The sequence below is a fragment of the Archocentrus centrarchus genome, chromosome 19 (assembly GCF_007364275.1).
Source record: "Archocentrus centrarchus isolate MPI-CPG fArcCen1 chromosome 19, fArcCen1, whole genome shotgun sequence".
NCBI lineage: Eukaryota > Metazoa > Chordata > Actinopteri > Cichliformes > Cichlidae > Archocentrus > Archocentrus centrarchus.
In genome coordinates, this window is record NC_044364.1 from 5,025,493 (window position 1) to 5,046,902 (window position 21,410).

Consider the following 21,410-nt stretch of genomic DNA (forward strand, 5'->3'; position numbering starts at 1 on the left):
ATATATATATACATATAAGTAAATTCAAAGCAGGTGATACTAACAGCATATGGATTGCTTCATATGCATGAAGTATGACGACAGTTTTACCTTTTAAATGTGTCCTTCAACATATCTGCCACACTCATTACATGTTTTACTTCATGGAGGTGTAATTACAGTGAATATTGCTGCTTGTACTTAACCTTCAGCAGCACAGTGAAAGTAAACAAACTGTAATGAGGACAAAGTGCTAAAATGCCAGGCTCGGTAAACAAACACACCGGTGTGGCTTGAGGACGCAGCGCCACAGTAAAGTTCGTGTATCTGATGTAATTATTATCCGTTGTCACCCATTTTGCCGTAAAATGCGCCGGTCTGCCACGTGAGGGAGGCGCAAAACAGGATCTTGACCCATTTTTCCTCTCTCCTCCTCAGGATGAAATATGAAACCTGGTCCATTTCAGCCAAGTCTGTCCCCGGGGCTCCCAGAACCTCCAGCTTCAAACACAGCTCTGCATTACCCAGATCCATTTGGCTTTTTTAGAACAAAATCACTTTTGACGCACTGACAGGAAAATATCCGTTTTTACGAACCATCCATTCAACCATTTCATCCTCTTTCCAACTTTTTTTTGCAGAGGGTTTTTTTTTTTTTTTTTTTAAGCCTGTCAGCTGCATGTGGATTCAAAACTATCCGAGAACTTTTCTTTTTTTTTTTTAAATCAACTTCTCTGACTAAAAACATCTCCTGCTGCAATCAGACCGGGATGCGGGTGGTCCTGACTGTGAACTGATCTCAAAACAGAAGCTGAAGCATCGCCGGCATCCTTTCCTTTGTCTTTGTAGCATCCCTGCCTCTCTACTTATATTGTCTGTGGGATGTAAGAACCCACTGAAGTACTTTAGCTTGTTTTGATATTTTCCCCCCCTAAAGGAATTACGTTGTTTCGCCCGGAGAAGAAATTATGGCACGATTTTTGCTGAACATGAGTCTCGTGTTGGTTTTGTTCGGATTATTTTTGCTCTCTTCTCCATCTGCAAGAGCCGAGCCGGGGCCGCTGGATGAAGAGGAGGAGGAGGAGAGCTCCTGCCAGGGAGCCTTTGACCTGTATTTTGTGCTTGATAAGTAAGTGGAACTTGCTTGGCATCAGTTTATATTCACACATATAAGATAGGAATATTCCGTGTGGTGTGTGTTTATGTGAGGTGTGTCGTGCTCTAATTGTGGACAAAACAGCTGCGGCTGCTTTAAGAATGAGGAGAATGAAACAAAAGTCCAAATTCTAACATTAAAAAAATATAATAAAAAGTTGGGAAAAGTTTCGGCTTATGATTGGTTGATTAGCATCAGCGCGCGTGTGAGCGTGCACGTTATGACGTAGGCTGTCAGAGTACAGTTTGCTGAATAAGCAAAAAAAAAAAAAAAAAAAAAAACGAGCGAGGAGGTTTTTGGAGGCAACTCCAGTGATTTATGTCAGCTCAAGTTTTTTTTAACTTCTGCTTTCTATATTTGGCCGTTCATTTTTATCAAGAAATCAATCTTAAATCGTTCCCTTTATTCCCATCCGTTTCTGAAGGGACTTTTTTTTTTATGTGACTGCTCACCGTTCACTCTTTCATTTCCACTCTGTACGCCCACATAGGAAAAATGTTGCGGTTGTATGACATCTTTGAACCGGACTTTCAGCAGCTGGGGAGAAAATAAAAATGTCAGAGAAACTTCTGGAGTGCCTGCCCTCACTCTTGATCCCTGCTTTCTTACATTTTATTTATTTATTTATTTTTGCATTTACTGTACTGAAGCAAGCCACCATCATCACATCTAAAATGATGCAAATGATACAGCGAATCTCTTTAAAGAACTGTTAGTGGTCTCATGTTTTGACTGCCAGCTGTTATCTGGCAGATCAGATTCTACCTTCTATCGTCCACACAGGGAGCAATGCCAGAAATGGGAGGGGGAACAAGAGGAGACAGGAAGCAACAACATTTATGGAGAATGTGGTATTAATTTGGGGAAGGAAATGTTGCACACAGCACCTTTTTTAGGTGGGTGGGGTGGGGGTTGCATCGCAGGGGATTTACAGCATCTCATTGGCCACTGGCTTTTTCCAAAGAAAAAGAGATTATTTCATGCATATAAGCAGTATAAGGCCCTTCCTATGCCCTCTGAACTTCACAGAATCTTTGAAATTTTTCCTGGAACTTGATCCCAAGAAAACACACACACACACACACACACAGACACACACGCACACATATAGAGGACTGCTTCCCAGATGTGGAGGACTGCATTCAGCCTGTGCTGTGAGGTAAACACTGACACATGCTGCAAATAAAGAATCCGCTCATTTTTTTTTCCCTGTGTCTGATGCTATTGTTAGCGCTCTTGCGTGCTGCGGTGCCCACGCCGTGATTGGCTAACAAGATATCATTTGTGGACTTCAAACGAGAGGAAGCTCATTAGAGACCAGTGTGGGCCCTCCTGCAGCCATCCCTCATCCCCGATCACCTCGGGCCTAAGCTGGCTTTATGAGACACAGCCTGAACTCTGGTTGATCTTTAAGGAAGGTGTAGAGATTATTTAGGTTATTATTACATAATGAAATACTGCAGTGATTTCTGTATCTTAAAATATGTGAGAACATTTGGGGAGATTGGATTGCATTGCTAATTCTTCTTAAAGTGATTAGTTGCTTTATGGTACGCTTAAGCCAGATTCACAGATTTCAAAACAGTCGTTCTGCAGTAGGGTTTAATATTTTTCCCGAAAATGACATGAATCAAATCCCGGGAAATGACGAGCCATTTCCCGGGAATCCCGGGAAAAAGTTTATTTATTTTTTTTATTTTAATTAGGCCTTCTGTAGCCTGTGTCGGCCTTAACCTATTCTGATATTGTAGAGGTAGCTTTCCAGCTATGTCCTGTTATGCCCAGTAGGGGGTAACGTCGGCTTGATTAACGCAATAAAACCTACATCTCGGCATTCGAGTGCTCGAGCTATGCGGTGTTGTATCGTTCCTCAACACTCCCTTAACAAATATAATTCGAATATTCCTCCATTGTACATGGAATTATACCAAGATATTTTACAACTGCTGGTACAAAACAATACGGTTCATCTCCACAGCATTGATAAAGGCTCAGCCACGCTGTCGTGGCGACATCTGTTACGCTATATCTCCACCAGTGGAACGCTGTAATAGTCATTGAAAAGTTAACTACCGTACTACACTATAATATGGCATAACACAGGGCCTTGAGTAATGCACTACGACTTGGTCATTGCCATTCTGGCAACAGCAAATTTATAACACCGTGTCTGAGGGTTAAAGTAGGTTCGCTGTGAATCGTCTATTGAAAAACTGGCCAATCATTATAGCCTAAAAAATATACATTTTACTCAACTCCATTTTAAAAGCGAAATATGTTAAAGCAATCTATTTCATGATCATTTCTTCACCCATTAGGCCCGTATCCTAATTCATGATTGTTAGTAAGCGGCTGCAAATGAGGAAAAGAAACACTCGAAGTTAAACAGATATTTCTTTATTGTTCAGGGCAGGCATATTTTATAGGCTATATAATGCAATATAACAATATATAATAATATGAAATTATATAATACAAAATACCTTAGGGTAAACACATTGCCTACGATTTCAACAAATTAAAGAGGAAAAAAGTACAACTGTGTAATACCTCTATTAAAACGCTTGAGATGAAGGCTGAAGCCTTAAACGGAGGCTGAACGTGCCTGAAATGAAGAGTAATGCTTTTCGCATTAAACGAACCCTTCTCTCAATATTTCCTTTAAATTTAACATTCTGAAGCTTTCTTTTCTTTCTGAAAGTCAAATCGACGCGCGCGACTTTTTTCCCGGTTTCCCGTCTAACGTTTCCCGGGAAACGGGAAATTGTTCTGATCGCATTTCCCGGGAATCCCGGATCCCGGGATTAAACCCTATTCTGCAGTTTTTAAAGATCAGCTTTAAAGCCTAAAGCCTCTGAGGCTCTAGTTTATGCCCTCAGATCACTGAGATTCTAATTTCCTAATTCATACTAAACACAGCGTACAGTTCAGATTCTTCTGTTTCAGTCCTGAGCACGGTGGTGGACAGAGCAGCCGCCTGGCAGACTAACACTGCCATGCTGCCTGACTCTGTGACTGCAAGTGGAGAAAAGCATTGCAGGTTAGTGATGATGGAAGATGCTGCAGAGTTGGTTCATGGACTCCAAAAGCATTTATTGTAGACTCGGGCAGATGATGTCATATCATGGAGTGTCATGGTTCACTGGAGTGTGCATGTGTGTCAGTGTTAGATAGAGTATGTTGCATTTTTAGACATTTGGATGGCTGCACTCTGAAGAGAAGGTGGGTAATGGCTGTATGGCTGCCAGTTGAATTTGGAACATCTGGGACCGGGTCTGGAAAAAAGACCTTACTTTTAAAAGGCATGTGTGAAAGTCTCCTGGAACATCCAGCCACAAGCCCCAAATCCAGTAAATATAGATGTTGGGTCTCATTTTAAGCCCCAGAAGCACAAGTGTGTCAAAGTTCCACTTTAATACAGAGGCCATTGCAACTAATATAATACAGATGGTTGTGTAAATGGCTGTTTGCCAACACACAGTCCGATTTACAGCATGCATATGTAGACAAGCAGATATACAACAGCACTTAACACAGAAACAAGACTAAGTGTGAGGCTGTGACATGCTTCCCAAACTCCATCTTATCAATCATTAACCACAAAAGATTAATTTTACTTAAAGTTCAGCACAATGGCATCATCAAACTCTAATTCTGCACAAATCAGTGTGTTAAACTTGGTTCCTCTCCATATCGTTCCTCTGGTTGTCGACATCCTACCCTGCTGTGATCGTGGCGCAGTCATTTGCTAAGTAGCAGTAAAGACAAAGTAAATGGTAAATTTAAAATTTTACACGATTTCATTTGAATAAAAAGATTTAGAATTTTATTAGAGAGCTGAATAGCAATCCATCTAACAGGATGACAGGCCAAGAGAACAAACTTAACACCCAGGAGTGGCTGAGGCTCAGGAGGCAGAGCGGGTCACCTACTAATGAAAGATGGAAGATGCTGCATGCCCAAGTATCCTTGGGATGCTGAGGTGTTCTCCGATGTGTTCCTCAGAGTGTGAGTGTTAGATAGAAAGCACTTAGGAGTTTAAAATGCTCTGAGTGCTCAAGTAGTGTAGAAAAGCATTATATAAGAACCAGTCCGTTTACTCCCTTGCTTATATGTATATAGGTTGCCTTGGGTTGGCAGCGTATATACATATACATATACATATACACAAATCAGCATGCAAAAAAACTCTTCCAGCCAACAGATGATGTCCCAAACATGATGCTCTGCATATACAATTTAAAGGGAGTTTGGTGTAGTGTGCATGAAGTTTATGAAACCATGAAGCCTTTTAAGTTCTGTGATTGCGTGCCTTATTTCTTTAAGTCCTATATACCTGCAGGATTGCATGCTACATGCATTTGCTGATTCAGACTGGGTGGGACGGGGCAGCTTGCTGTTTTATATGGAACACATTGTCTGGGGAATGGTTTGGGGTATGTTTACAACAGATAAAGGAATTCACAAATAGGCCAAACGCTAATATTCACCTCTAAATGAAGGTGTCGTCATACAGTGTTAATTTTTTCCATGTACTCTTTTCACTTCTCTTCACTCTGTATGCTTGTTGGAGTCACACAATATTACTTTTATTAATTACAGATAGGGAAATACACTATTGTTACCTTCAAGAGTTTCGTAATGGTGTAAAAAAAAACAAAAAAACTCAAGTTAGCGCTCCGGCTGAGCGTTGGGTCATGCTTCCGGAATCCAGGCGAGTCAGTGGAAAACCCGAAGTGCAGCTGCAGTCTGTAAATGCATTTCAAATGTCTGAATACGTTTTCACTGTGGAATGACACCCGCTCTGTGTTTTGTTGTCTGGGGCTTTGACAACATGTTGCTTTGGTGTTTACAGCAGGGAGAATGTCTGTTGGCACGATATTGTGTTGTCTATCGTTCGAGAGCTGAGGGGCAATAGCAAGACTGGAGGTTTAGGAAGTAGATGAATGCCACTGCAGCTCCAATATCTGATGCATGACTCGGTCACTCAGTGGCAGAGAAAAGTTTGGTTTGTATGTTACAGCCATCAGTTTGTTATTCAGTAGTTTTTACCAAACAGTTCCTCTCGGTTTTGGAATAGACGCGCAGCATTAGCTCAACAATCACGCAGTAAAGACTCTGACTTCTGCAGTGGCTGTAAAAGTAGGTTAGTGGTTTTAAACAAACAAATCCTTGTGCCCACTCAGTTGAATTGGAGCACCATCATTGGCTACAGGCTGGGGTGGTGTGGGTAAGCCCAGCTGGAATGGCAGACAGCCTCCTTAGTGGAGTTTTTGGGATTTTTTTTTTTTTTTTCCATCTTCAACATTTTGAACCGTGAGAACAGCGTTGCACCCCTAAGCTTTCAGACGTGTGGAGCTTTTTCCCGCATGCCTGCCGCCTCCTGGGAGAAAAGTGCCAAGTGATTGGAAGGGAACACAACTGGGAAATTAAAGAAAAAACACTTAGGAAGTTACACTTCCTGATGCAGTCCTCAACGGATCAATGTCTCCTCCCAGGCTCAAACTTTTGCTTGTTAGGTGAATGTGTAAACCACTACACACCATATTCTTAAAGGCCACTATAGTTAAATCCTGACTTCCAAAATTGCCACTTTAGAAACCCACTATGTGACTATTTGTGGAGGAATTTCCGATTTTCGGTTTCAGATCTGTGAGCTTCTGGCTAGACTTTGAATATCACACTGTCACCGTATTAACACAAAAAGATTGCATGTAATTCCCAAATTGACAGCATTCACTAGGAAACTGATAGCAGACTGATTGCAGACAAGACTGCAAGTTCATTGCACACATATACAGACACACACTGAGTAATTTTCTGCAGGATCACTCATTGCAAAACTTCACCCAGTCAGCAGAAAAAGACATTATTGAAAGTGATTGAAGATGTTTTCATTCTGTGGGGTTACTCTGACCCATGGGGGACTTCCAGCAAAGTCACAGCCTGTTTAACATCTGAACGGTAATGATGCATAGCACCTCCCTTTGTGCCTTTAGCTATTTGGAAACTCACGGTCACTGCACAGAATCCTATATATATGTAATATAGCAGCAGAGAAGATTCCCAATACTATACCATTTAGAGCTGCAACAGTAGGTCTAGGGGTGACTGTAACCTCAGAGCATAGAAAACCTGAATGTAGCAGCTATGATGTGACTCAGCTGCAAAGAGGCAAAAGACAGCAGGACCATGAAGCAAGAAGCGACACCCGAGTGTCTGTAAATTAAGCAGTCTAACCTGAACTATACTCCTCATAAAGGATTAAAACATTAGAAGAAGTCCAAATAGATACTGATACATTAAATCTTAAATAATCCATTTATATATTAACAAAGAAATGGAGTTTACTCCTACTGAAAATCAGATAGATATGCACCACTCCTTAAGGTCTTACTTTAGGTGGGACAAAGAGGTCAAAAGCCCCCTTTGCCCAACATTCTTGTTCATTTCCTGTCCTTTGTAAAATATTAGAAAAGTAATTTTAGTAAAACCCCTACAGGACAACCTAAAAGCAGAGCCAAGACACTGTGACGTGGCTGAGGCATTTCAGCTGTATCTTACTTTATAAGCCTACACAAACCTACAGCATGCACCTTTTCCTTTACCTGATTTATCTACAGTATGTTCATCAGATTACAGTACATTCAGTGTCCTTTTAACATCAAATTATGCACTGTTATGTAATTGCCTGCAAATAAAATTGTGTCCACAGTGTTTTTCATATTAAGATAAGCAGTGCTTACTCTCTACTCTTTCTTTCTACAGTTTTTCTTCTCTTGGAATTAAAAGTTTTGCTTGTTTTCTTCTTTTGTTTTAAGCAGCTTGTAATATTTATCTAGTTTGAAAGCTGAAAACAGCTGCAAACTAGCTATTTGGCGACACGGGCGCGTCAATGTTAAAGTTGATCGAGGTAAACAGTCTCTGTATGTTAAGCGTATAATGATTAAACAGGTTGTTTACTTGTTGCTTTTGGTTGTTTGCTGGCTCAAACAGACTGATGCAGGTCAGAAACTTGGCCTTAAAGTTGAAGTGAATCATTGAATCATTGGCATGTTTTCTCATCTTACAGTTCGCTGCTGAGCCAACAGGTTTTTCCCATTATCTCACTCCCACAGTTGAATGGACTGATAAAGTTCTCTATCTTTATCTTGCTCTTTCCTTCCTTTCCTTTTGCTTCTTTGTCTCTCAGCTCTCTGGTTTTCATCTCGCTCGAATGGAGAAAACACCGTCGCTCGGCTCTGACGATTTGCTGTGACATAACTTCACACCGCTGCTGGGCTTGACCACTTGGTCGGCAAATTGTGGCGGCCCTCACCTTTCTGAACCTTTACTTTCTGAGCCCAGACCGCACACCGCTGAACTTCAGGGCTCAACTCAGGTCATTAAAATTAGATCAAGGGATTGTGGGGGGAATAAGGCACCGCATAAAATGGTGTCATCAAGAATCAGAGAATAAAATGGACCACTTCCTCTCCCAACACTGTTTGGACAGGTGAGTGAAACTGCAAGCTAGGCTTCAGTCCCACGACTGCAGCCACCTCAGACAATCAAACCGCTCCAAGGCAAATAAGAGCCACTGTGGCTCAGAAGCACAGATAAGCAGCTGAAAACCAAGCGTGGGAGTCCTCAGATTCACCTTCGTGTTAAGTAAATACTCAAAAATGAGCCCCACACCTCTGCATGACTTTTAGCTGCAAACTTCACCAGACTTTGTATTCTTTCTTCCCTCATCTGTTGCTATAATGGAACAATTTGCACAAGAAACTGGCTGCTGCCTTCCCTTCAAGTTGGAGGCCGTCTGCATGTGTGTGTGGGACTCTTTCTGTTTGCGCTGCACTTTTTGTTGAACTAAACGCTCTCCTCCTCTACCTCAGACCTTTTTTTTTTTTTTATTTTGGGAGAATTTTGTTTAGCTTGTAAGGTCTTGTCCTCTTTCTTTGCTCAGTCAGCCTCGCAGGAATGTAAGCCTTGATGTGGGGGGAACGAGTCATGTCATCAGAACTGTAAAAACAGAGAAAATGCTTAGAAAAGGTTTTCTTTTTCGTTGCCCAGCATTTGTAACCATTCAAAGTAGAAGGGCGAAAATACTCAGAATTACATAACATGTATGTATTATTGTGGAGGCATTTTGTCTTCTTCTCAACAATCTGTTTTTCTTGAATTTGCTGTTGATGAAGCTTGAGTATGAGCCACACAAATACTGATTAACTAGACTGATTCTCTTTGAATTTTCTGTACTGTAGCTGGAAATGAAGTCCTGAGCATTGCTTGTGAACAGCTATATTAGCATCTTGGATATATTAAATGAGCAGTGGAAGTATTATTTCCTACTTTAAACAGAAATCATGCAAAAACAAATACATCAAACAAAGCATTTAATTAAAGTTTAGAGTCCGGTTTGGCAGGCTAAAAAGCCTTGAATGACTGATGCATGATGGGAAACTCCCTGGTATTCCCTGGCTGTATCCTCCTCCAAATCCTGGCCAAATATAATAATTACCCCTCTGCTTCCAAGCAATAATACAAAAACACCAGGGGTTGTACCCTCTGTGACATGCAATTGCAGGCAAATAACATTAGTCACAATTCATTTCCATTTCAAGCTTTGGCCATGCAGCTGGCGCTGTTTTCAGCAATTTACGAGAAAAATGGCTAAGTGGGTTCCTGCATTTTTGGTTATCCATGTAAATACATTGCATGGAAAATACCTATGAATATTATCAGCTTAAAGCATGAGAAGCTCACATACAAGGAATGGTTGATTCAGTTTATTATGTCTAGAGGTCTCAGACAGCTATTTGGCCCATTAGAGTGAAGGGAACTAATTCAGATACTAGGTAGGGCAACGGAGTGGATGTTTAGTCTGTTTCCCATTTTCTCCCATCACAAGGATACAGAGCTTACAAATGGCATGCCAGTTTGTTTGGGCTCTTAGTTAGTGGACTGCATGAATGGATGCAGGTGAATAAGTTGGATTTCAGCTAAAGGTGTTACCGTTCCATCCCATACAAAGATTAAGTTAAAAAAATCTGCCCCAATTGTGGAGAATTTCTTTAGATAATCTATTCAGCACTGATAATGAGTTAGCTCCAGGTGTCATCTCTCTGGATTCTTCCTTAACTAATGAATGACCTACTAACTGCTTACATTATGCCCAAAGCTCTCTCCCTTAATGATCAGTCTTAATAAAATCACCACAAACTCGCACACTGTCCGGCTAGAGGAAATGAAGGCAGCTCCACAGGGTGTTATTTTATGATAGTTCACGTAGGGAGACCAGGGTCTGTTTCCTCATCCTCCAGGGGCACACTAAGGATATAGGAGCATGCTAAATTATACTCCTGATCCTGCCACAAGTGACTAGCCCCTCACATGTTTTTGTGACTTGAACAGAACGGTGCATATTCTTTAAAAAAATCAGTTTTGCCTTCTTCCCTGCGAGGTTTACTAACAAATGGCCTACTAGCTTAACTATTCATAATGCTAATGGGCACAGTAGCAGGCTAGTTATGTTTGGCAACTCAGGAATAAAAGTCATATTACTTTAATTAAATAAATGAAAACAATACTTTTATGGCACACAGTAAAGGTACAGCTAACAAGTTGAGCAGTTGTGTTTTTCCTGGCACGTGTACAGGTTGTTCTTCATGTTGTGGAGCTAATGATTGGACCCCCTGTCATTTTTGGCTAGCAAAGCTCTAATCTTGTTTGAATACTCCAGCATATGGAGGGTAGTGTGTGTCTGACAGATAGCTTATGAGGCCTTGCTCAACAATTTGTTTCTAACTTTCACATACATAGAAATTATATTTGCTACAGTCCTCTACTATAAAATCAAACTGTGGTGGCTAACATATAAATGAAGGCTGGCTTTGTTGCTTTTATAGCAGCGTCATATTTCTTGCTCCCACCTGTTTTTAATGTGTTATCTGTGTGTTTTCCTCCTTTTTCTGTCTTCTAGATCTGGCAGTGTGAAGGATCACTGGAATGAAATCTATGAGTTTGTGAAGAATTTAGCAGAAAAGTTTAAAAGGTAAGAGACACTTTGTGAAAATTTATATATATATATATATATATATATATATATATATATATATATATATATATATATATATATATATATATATATATATATGAACAGACGGTCTAACACAATTAAGCCAACAAATATACATAAATAAGTGGGATTATGCTGGTAACATCTGAAGCATTTGGGAACAACATTGTCAGTCACCAAACAGCTTGTTGCCTCGTATTCGACTTCCTGGACCCTGAGATATAGATTACTAAAGAGAAAAGCACTCTTTAAACAGCAGTCACTCTGGTAAAATAAAAATCTGTCCTTACAGCTACAACTTGGCATATGCTAAGTCACTCAGTATCTGGACTGAGGATTCACTCAGTCTGCAGTAGCTGTGTCAGTGACTACAGGCAGGAATGTCTTGCTTTTTATGGATTCTCTTTGTTTTAGGTTCCTTTTCCTCCAAATCTCTCTAAGATCCACTTTTAAGTTTGAGAAATGAAAATCAGTGTTGAGCTTCCTTGTTAATTATGCTCATTAAAAAGCAAAACAAAAACAAAACAAAGCATTAACATAGCCTGGTCACGTTTATAAATTTCCTCTGACATCTCAGTAATTGTGGAACTATTTCCTGGCCTACAAAAAAGCAAGGACAGATCCTGCAGATACAATTCAGAAATTGGAATTTTAATGCAATGCAACACTTTAAAAGTAAGTATAGAATAAAATGCAAATAACTGAATCTGACCTTTTAGTCAGACTGAAAGGTCATATCCTTTATTTCCCACACTGCTTGAAGGCCACACCACCTGGCACTTTGTGGCCTAGCCATAGCAAACAGCCCCTCCTCATAGTTTTAGTTTTCAACAAATATGAGAATGTTTTAAACAACCCAAATCTGACTTGACTTACCATCTCTCAAAAACAACACTCATTCTCGCTTCAAATAGCTAAAGTGTGTGTAATTCCTTTCACCAATAAACAAAACTTTTCCACATCTGAAGATTCAGCAGTGCACCCTTAGTATCAACATTTCTGACACTGTCACGCAACAAAGGGTTCAGATCCTGCACACTGGCACAAATTCATGTCACGTGGCTTCTTTGTGTGCGCCAAACAAATAATCAATCACACCCTGCACAGATTGTTGGAGTGATCTCAGTGAATCAGTTAAGTCATTGGTCTACAGAGAGATATCTACTGAAGAAAAGAAAAGAAAGAAAAGTCATAAAAGTAAAATGCACAATGGATTATTAAGAGTTATTTTATTTTTTTCAAGAAAAACAACATGTTGTTTGTTTTTTATTGTTACTACTTGGAATTAAACAATGTTTCTGATTAATCTCTTATGACACTGAAATGTTTGCATTACTCACACAGGGTATTGTGTTTGGTGGGCAAACACTAATATCTTCACTACGTGGTTGCTCTGTTGGGTGAACTGCTAAATAACATGTCTGACATGTCTCTTCACTTGTTCTAGTCCTATGCTGAGGATGTCCTTCATAACGTTTTCCTCCAGAGCATCCATCATCTTGAAACTCACGGAAAACAGGTGAATTAAGCTGTCTGATATAGCCTGAAAATTAAAGTAATTACTTAATATAACCCTTTAATGCCAGTAACTAAAAACAACTAAGTAACATGAGCTGACTGTGTCTTTGCGTGAAAGTTATTATAGCATGGAGTGATCTTATGAAACATCCACCTGCAAAATAAACTTAAACCACTGCAACAGAAATATTGCAGATACATTATAAATGTGTTACATATCCTTTTTGGATTTACAAGCCAAAAAGGTTCAGAATTTTTGACAGTTGTATCATCTAGGGGTATGTTTCTCACTTTGGATGCAAGAGGTCCAAATCCTGGATAAGCACCCAAATATATCAATAAATCCCCAGGTTAAAGGGACACAACACATAAGAAGCAAAAACGTTGCTGCAATTCAAAAACAAACTGAAAACAGGACTGCTGGTAAGTCCCAAGTCAGTTAACAAAAATGCAAAAGTAACAGGCAAAATACTGGTGCTGATGGAGGAGAGAGGAAATGAGAGGAAAAGAGAATCCCCAGTGTGCTGCCTTCTCTGGCTCGGCGAGCAAAAGTCTTGTAATTTTTAGGTTCCTTTTCCTCCAAATGCCTCTAAGAGATACATGTTGAGCAAAGATTTTTTTTGAACATTGGTTATTTTTCCATTCATGTTCAGTCCAGTACTTTTACCTGACCATTTTCAGAGGAACCTTTTTTTTTTCTTAAGCTATCTACAGCAAAACAGTATCTGAAAGCCATGTTCTTAAGAAATAGGAAAATATCCAACAAAGACCTTACACAGGACCTGAGAGATGCATCTGGCCCTGCAGCAGATCCATCTATGGTTCACTAAAGCCTTGGCAAGATATGGTCTCAGTGGAAGGGTCGCTCTCAAGGAGCAATTCTTAGGAAGAGAAACAGGGAGAAAAGACTGAGGTATGCCAGATTATACAAGAACTGGACTGAAAATCAGTGACAACAGGTCTTACGGAATAATTAATCCAAATTAGGAGTTTTGGGTTCAAATCATCCTGCATATGCATGGAGGAGGTCAGGAGAGAGATACTACAGTGAGTGTCTACAGCCATCTGTAAACACGGTGAAGGCTCTGTTATGGCTTGGGGCTGCATTTCAGCCAGTGGTGTTGGGGATATTATCAAAATTGATGGAATTATGAGCACAGAAAAGTACCATCAGACCACCATGTAACACCACCTGGAAAGTGTCTGATTGGCAGTGGCTTCATTTCTCAGTATGACAATAATCTTAAACACACTGCCACTGCAGTAAAAGCATACCTGCATAGAAAAACACAGTGGAACACTATCAGTCATGGACTGAAGCAGTGTAGGATAATCTTGATAGAGGATAAATGTCCTTGAAGAAACTATTCCTGAAGACTACTTAAAGAAATTCCCAGAAAGCTTGCCTAAGAGTTTAGGCTGTGTAGAAGAATGAAGGTGGTCATACCAAATATTGTTTTTCAACTTCGTTAGAATTGTACAAACTCTGTATTTGCGTTATATACTGTATTTTCATGTGTATAATTAGCATAGCTAAAAACTTTTGAATAGTACTGTAGGTGAGCTTCCACGAAAGTTTGGGCAGCAGAGAAATCCAATACTGCTTTGTTCCTCTCTGCAGAGTGGACATCACAAAGGGTCTGAATGCACTGAATAGAGAGGTTCCTGGTGGAGACACCTTCATGCATCTTGGATTGCAGCTTGTAAGTGTGCTTTTTGCACTGCAAATCAATCTGTTCAGTACAGAGCTACTCAAAGCTCATTCAGTTACCTGAAATGTTCTGTCTTTATTTAAAGGCAAATCAGCAGATAATGAAGGAGAACTTTGGTAAGCATTAGTATATGTAATTAACGTATTTGCTGTGGAACAATGAGCACATGGGGAAGTTACAGCACAGCCCAATGTGTTTTGCAGGTACAGCCAGTGTGATTATTGCTCTGACTGATGGAGAGCTGCATGAACATCAGCTTCGAGAGGCACAACATCAGGTAACAAATCCACACTAAGGCTGATTTCCCAGATGACTTTGTTAGAGTAACGGGACTTAACTGGAAGCAGGAATGCTCTCATTGCTTGATGACTGATGGCTTTCTGGAGCTGGCTCAGTTTTTTTGCTTGTGTCGTTCCAACAGGCAGATGTAGCCAGATCTCTGGGAGCCATTGTGTACTGCGTTGGTGTCAAAGACTTCAATGAGACGCAGGTAATCCAGATGTAAAATCTGTGCAGTGCCTGGAAACTTTTTTTCCCCTTAAATTCTCCAAATGTTAGATATTTGGTTTGGGAAATAAATTTTTAAAAAAATCACTGAACACCACAGAACATGTACTCTGCCACAAGCCCTCATTAATCCAGAGATGAGGAAACATAAAAAAGAAAAAAAAATGCTGTTATTACTGTGTTCAGTGGCCCTTGTTCAAATTGTCCAACCCACCATTTTCCCTGTAAACCAACTCCAGTGATTTTTTTAACTTGTTCGCAAGCTTGGAGCAATGGAGAAGCATCTGTAGCCTGAATGACATGTAAAAATTGGCTTAAGAATAATGATTTAAGTTCCTGTATTTAATGGGACAGACCTTAAATAACCAGTCATTTTACCGATTGTAAATATATCTGTTACCTGATTTGAGATAATATGCTACCATGACCATGGTTTCTACCATCTGAAGTTGCTTCACACAATACAAGTGCCTTTGAGGCAACTTTAGGCCTGCTATGGCCTCATTTTTTATTTTTGAAGTTTACTTTGTCACTTTTGATTATTTATTTAATGAATCCTTCTTCTCTTCTCTCCTGCCTGTATATATTTGTCTAAACTTCTTTCCTACTATAGCTGGCCACCATTGCAGACACCATTGAACACGTGTTTCCTGTGTTGGGCGGCTTCCACGCCCTGCGGGGTGTCATTGATTCGGTAAATAAACACTTGTCCGTGCAGAGAAACTAGCCCACAGCTCACACTCACACACAGGCTCTGTTCAGACATCCACATTTACATATTCAACTTAACGTCCTGTTTCTCTACAGTGTTAGACAGTTGTTTGTTTAAAGCCAAAGCCTGACTTTTGAAAACACTGTTGTTCAAGTTTATAAAGATAGAATATCTCTAAGAGTTCATTTTCACTCGGTCCAGTCACTACACAGACTTTTAAGAGTACTTACAAAGAGCACTGACTGGGTTTCAGCTCCCTGCTCAGTATTTTACCATGCAGCATGCAGAACTGTAATTCTTTGTGTATGTTGGCTTTCTGAAACACACTCACATATTCAGAGCACAGTTCAAGCTCTCCCACAGCTAGCATGAAAAAAAAAAAGATTTTCTCAGTTCACTGGGTATTAGTTTGCTTTTTCAGTTTTAAACATGTGACAATCATGGTGACAATAAAGGATCAGGTGAATAATACCCCAGTCACAGGCTTAGAGAATGGTCCAAGACAAACTGGAACCACCAGTTGTGAGGGAAAAATGAGTATTTCCCGGCCGATTGTGAGCTGGAGGTTGATGACAGTCGCTGGGAAAAGGATTGCTACAGTCAGACCTAGAGACTGATCAGTGACCCCCCATTTTTCCCTAGTGACCTAGCTGTTGCTAGGGAAAGATGTGTATTCCCGTGCTAGCTGGCTAAAACCTCCTTGTGATTCCTTTGGTCGCTAGGATATAGTTGCAGTTTCCCACTGTTCAGCCCTGAGACGAACCTTCTCCATTTCTGTTTTTTGTCACACTTTTTCAAATTTTACAGCCACTTACAGCTAGTAGTTAGCAAGTGTCTGCAGACAAACATGAAAAACTACAAGCAACCGTGGCAAACTGAAAGCAACCAAGGCAGCACCTTCTTGGCAAACGATTTCACCCAGCAACCTCGAGGAAGCACCACCAACCAGTTTTTCCCAAGCAACCGGTAGTTGTATCATATCCAGTTTTGAGCAGGATGAGTGTGACATCACGTGAGAAACCTGAGTATACTCCAAAAGACTCTTTTCTTAAACCCCAATATTCTCAGTTACAGTCTTCATTTTCAGAGTGCAATAAAGCAAAAGAAAAAAGAATTACAATAAAGAAAAGCAGGCTTAGACCATTGATGATCGTCACAAGGAGATTTAGACAGTTGTTGCTAGCTAACTCATTAAGCTAAGTGTAGCTCAATGAGTTTGATTATGGCCAAATAGACAAAAGCATTAGCTTCTGTACTTTCCTAATCATTTTTCCTTAACCTTGATGGAAGCTTGATGTGTTCTCACTGCGGCGTTTTATGCAGGCTATATAAAAAAGAAAAAATCCATGAAAAATATCTAAGGCTGGAATTAAAAGAAAAACAGGATATAGCTTAGCAGGGAAGCAAAATACTGAGAAATGTTGCTCAGCGTGCTGTATACTCGTATTTTCTCTTCCCACTAAAAGGATTGAGCTCCTCTAAGTCTTGCTTTTATTAATGTTCTGAGCATTTCTGATGTAAAATTAATTTAAATGGGAGGACATAACCTGTGAAAAGTAAGTTACACTATACGCTCCACTTTGACCATTGATGATAGTGTTGACACAATATGATGTGCTGAGTGTAGAGTTGTGGATCCAAAATGCAGGACCCAGAAGGCAGAGGATCCAACAAAACAAAACCTTTAATTGCTAATAACAAGTCCAAAAGACAGACCAAAAAATTCATAAGGAGAACTGAGGATCACAAAGGGTTGCAAACATCACAAATCATGTGACAAAACCAAAACAGGACTATTTATATCCCTATGACTAACTGGGGGTTAACTGGCAGAGGTAATCAAGACAGTCAGATAGACAGGAAGTAAAACTAACACAGGGCATGAAAGAAAACATCTTTCAAAGGAAAAACCAGAAATAACTAAAGGAGAACTAATACAGATGTAAATACTGACACTTAACAAGATGTCAGACAAGGGAACAAAGAGGAACCAAGAAATTACAAAAATGAGATAAAGAGAGGAACAGACAAGGAAACACTGAGGGAACTGCAACTGTCATTAATATAAATCAAGACATGAATCAGAACACAGGACTGCAAAACTGAAGCTCGCAACAAAAGAAAAAAACTGGAATCAGAGACTCAATAATATCACCAGAAATAAATCTCATTAATCTACTAGATTAACAAGGAAATCAAAACAGGAATCAAAATTTCAATGTAGCATTCAGCTATATTTGCTAAGCAATGAGAGTTTTGAGCATTCAGGGAAGGAGCTTACCCACCCCATATTTGATTGAACCCTTGACTCTTGAACAAAGCTAATATCAATATAAATGTGGGGGAAAAAAATATCACCACTGTCTTTTCTCCTCCAGATCATCAAGAAATCCTGCATTGAAATTTTGGCAGCCGAGCCTTCCAGTGTTTGCGCAGGAGGTGAGGAGCTATAAAAATCACACATTCACAATTACAATTTGAACTTGGTCCCTCCTGAATCATCAACACATATGCCAGCACCCCCATTGCTCCTTGAACTGTGTCATTTTCATTAGTGGGTGCCTGGTCTCTGCTTCTTTGAATTATGGCAATCCCAGACTGAAAGAAATGACCATTTATGGGCATCCAGGTCACTTACAGGAAATCTACTGGGACAGGGTGACGCAGTGGGAATAATATTACAGAGTCTCATTAAAAGGACTGACCGTGAGAGAGGGACAGGGGTGAGATTTCGTGTAGATATAATGTAAAGGAGACAGCACTCTTTATTCCCTTGCCAAGAGAAAGATTATGACAGTTAAAGCAGCAATAAATGGACATTAAAAGCCACAAATGAACAGATAAAAGCAGGGGTGGATTAAAAGGTTTTGGCAATAGCAGAAGGACTTTGACTGTTTTTCACATCTGCTTCAGCCTTTTATGAAGCAGTGAATTAGGGAATAGGGAAATTATTTAACTTCACACTGAATATCATAAACTTGCCTGCTGTGAGAGCAACCCTGCACTGGTGAGTTCAGCTGATGTAAGAGTATTTTCAATCTGTGAAAGGCAACGCTGCAACTATTTAATGTCCAGCTTATAAATTAGCTCTATTTGTTTTATATGATTCATTTTTATTGTATTTTAGAGTAATGTCAGGAGACTAAGGCCCATGCAATTTTATCTCTGTGACAAAGATCACATGGGAAATTAACCTGAATTCCATGCAAAGACTTGGAAGCATAAGTTGGAGATAACCCTTCTATTTGGATAGCAAGCCAGAGAGCGCATTAATGACAGGAGATATGGCACTGATTTTGTCAGAAATAGCAAGAAAAGCAGGAGCTTCAATAAAGGTGGGTTGCAATGCAGCTTGCAGAGGCTCAAGTAGAACGGCCGGTATGAGACTGATGATCCGATCTAGCAAGACTGCAGCTAAGCTGGACTTCTTGGCTTGCCTGTGCTAACGCTCCATTATTAGAGAGAGAACTGTGCCTCATTAAACAGGAAAAATGAGCTTCATGTAGAATAAAGTAATAAAGTGTCAGATTTTTCTCAGCAAAGCTTGTCTGCCAAGTGTCTAAAATGGAAAAATATCAATGTGTCTTGTGTACCCAGAGTCTTTTCAAGTAGTGGTGAAGGGGAACGGATTTCTCCACGCGAGAAACATCAACCAGGTCCTGTGCAGCTTCAAAATCAATGACACCATTACAATCAGTGAGTAGATCTCTGCTTTGTTTTCTCATTTATATGATGTCTATAGTTTACAGTATTACATGCTACATAGTTCAGGGCGATCAAAGTAAAATCTTTTATTTTTCTTCTAGATGAAAAGCCAGCTGGTGTAGAAGACACATTCTTACTGTGTCCAGCTCCTGTTATCGATGAAATTGGGAAGTAAGTGCCCTCTTTTTTGTAACGTCATGATTTCATTTAGTCTGGCAGATCTCCTTTCATCACCCTTTCAAGACAAAGCGTTTATATTTCAGTGTCATCCATGTGCGTCTTAGATCACATTCTTTGCCTCTAAGGCAAAGAACCACATGAATACATTCACATGTGTATGTGCACAGACCATAAGAAGCCTGCTGTACATTAGCTGCTTTTATGATCCCCATCTGAGTCCACATTCCTCCTTTCTAGATGCCAGCACAGCTTAGCAAAATATAAGAGACTTAGTGGTAAACCCTTCATAAATTTGTCATAGTTCTGTACGGACTTAGTGAAAACAACAGCAAAGTCTTGGTTGGGACACAGAAAGCACTACCTTAAGAAGAAAAACCTAAAAAAATAAAAGTTAACATTGTTCTTTATCTGCATGAGGTTTACATCAACACCTTTGTAAATTGATGGCATGCCAATAGTGTATTTAAAGTTTGTGTTGCTGCCCAAAGAAGAATCAATTCTGGAATAAAGACTTTCAAAACACTGCAATCGCATTTTAGACAAGACTCAAATCAGGTCTATGTGCTTGTTGGGGTTTTTGGACGGTTTACTAAAAGCTTGTTAACATTATAATAAAACGGAATAAGACCTGATTTAAAACAAGCTGCATTTTTAAGTTCAGGATCAGAAGGCATTAAAAAAAAATTGTTTCTCCCAGTGTTCAAAGTGGCAGTGAAGGGTTGTGAAAATGAAGACAACTGAGGTTAGTCTACTCGAACTTTGACCACATGACGGTCACACAGATTTTCAGTGTAACCCAAGAAGGGGCCAGAATTGCTTCTCATCAACTAGCTGTATTCTCCTTTTAGAGTCCCGCTGTGCTCCAACATCAACAAACCTCTCTAACCTCACTCTTTATGGGAAGAAAAGTAGACCGGGCCACAGATAATAAGCTTGAGTGGATGGCGGTGAAGACTTTAAACACACAAAGAAGACAGGAGAGACCTTGTCAGCTAATACTAGAGGCTCTCTTCTCACGATTTCTTTCTTGACCTTCTAGAGGTTCTTCTCATATTTCTATAATTTTCTTTTTTACAAATTCCTTCATTTCACTCAACCACAGCAGTTACAAGTCAGTTTTGGAGTTTATATTTGCACTAGTGGTGGTGTGAAAGGAGAGATAAACACTTATCCTCCCAACTTTCTAATCATTATAAACTCATGATCGTTACCTCTGTCCTTACTTTTAGTGCCAGGCTGGCTCCTTTTGACCTACTTGCTAGCTACTTTAAAACTCCTCTACCTTCATCGGCCTGCCTGTCTGTTCACTTCTTTTTTTTACACATGAGCCCCTCATTTGATCCCATCATCAGTCTTGCACTCTCTCTCAGCTGTCTACCTGTCCAGGTTTGGCTGATCAAAGCCATGTAGCGCCTGCTCTGGTCTTGCCATGTGTGTTTATGTGCTGATTCTCAGCAGAGGTTTTAAACTCCTCTGAAATGCAGACTAATAAAGTAGGTTCTTAACCAATTAGTCAGTTTATTATTTCCATACTGCATATTTTGTGGACATCTACCAGTGTGTGTGTGTTTGTCTCCCCTGTCTGTTTCACTTCCTTGCTTAACAGCTGTCTGCCACTGTACGCTACATTTCATTCCCACCACTTCATTTCTCTTTCACAACCTCAAATTCAGTCTTGTCTGGCTCTTTATAATACACTACAGATCACTACAAATCAGATTAGTCAAGGTCATTGGCCTTTTACCCCCAAACTATATCACTGAATTGTATGGGTAAGCATGGGATACAGGAACAGGGGGGTCATTTCCGAGCCAGGTGAGCAGGGGTCCACTGAGAAGAAGTGGAGACATAAGTCAATCTAGTGGTCCAGCTTCTTTTATT

General features: G+C 40.0%; 1 protein-coding gene across 1 annotated transcript in view; it reads left to right on the plus strand.

The window, feature by feature from the left end:
* Nucleotides 1–463: 463 nt before the first annotated feature.
* The window catches only part of antxr1c (ANTXR cell adhesion molecule 1c), a 36,644-nt gene continuing 15,697 nt past the window's right edge, over nt 464–21,410 (plus strand). Inside the window, exons 1-11 of the mRNA XM_030755731.1 lie at nt 464–1,108; nt 11,100–11,171; nt 12,643–12,714; nt 14,335–14,416; nt 14,511–14,541; nt 14,629–14,702; nt 14,847–14,915; nt 15,546–15,626; nt 18,023–18,083; nt 19,242–19,340; nt 19,451–19,520. Coding sequence (XP_030611591.1) covers nt 948–1,108; nt 11,100–11,171; nt 12,643–12,714; nt 14,335–14,416; nt 14,511–14,541; nt 14,629–14,702; nt 14,847–14,915; nt 15,546–15,626; nt 18,023–18,083; nt 19,242–19,340; nt 19,451–19,520 — 872 coding nt within the window. The 5' untranslated portion in view covers nt 464–947. The remainder of the gene's footprint in view (nt 1,109–11,099; nt 11,172–12,642; nt 12,715–14,334; nt 14,417–14,510; nt 14,542–14,628; nt 14,703–14,846; nt 14,916–15,545; nt 15,627–18,022; nt 18,084–19,241; nt 19,341–19,450; nt 19,521–21,410) is intronic.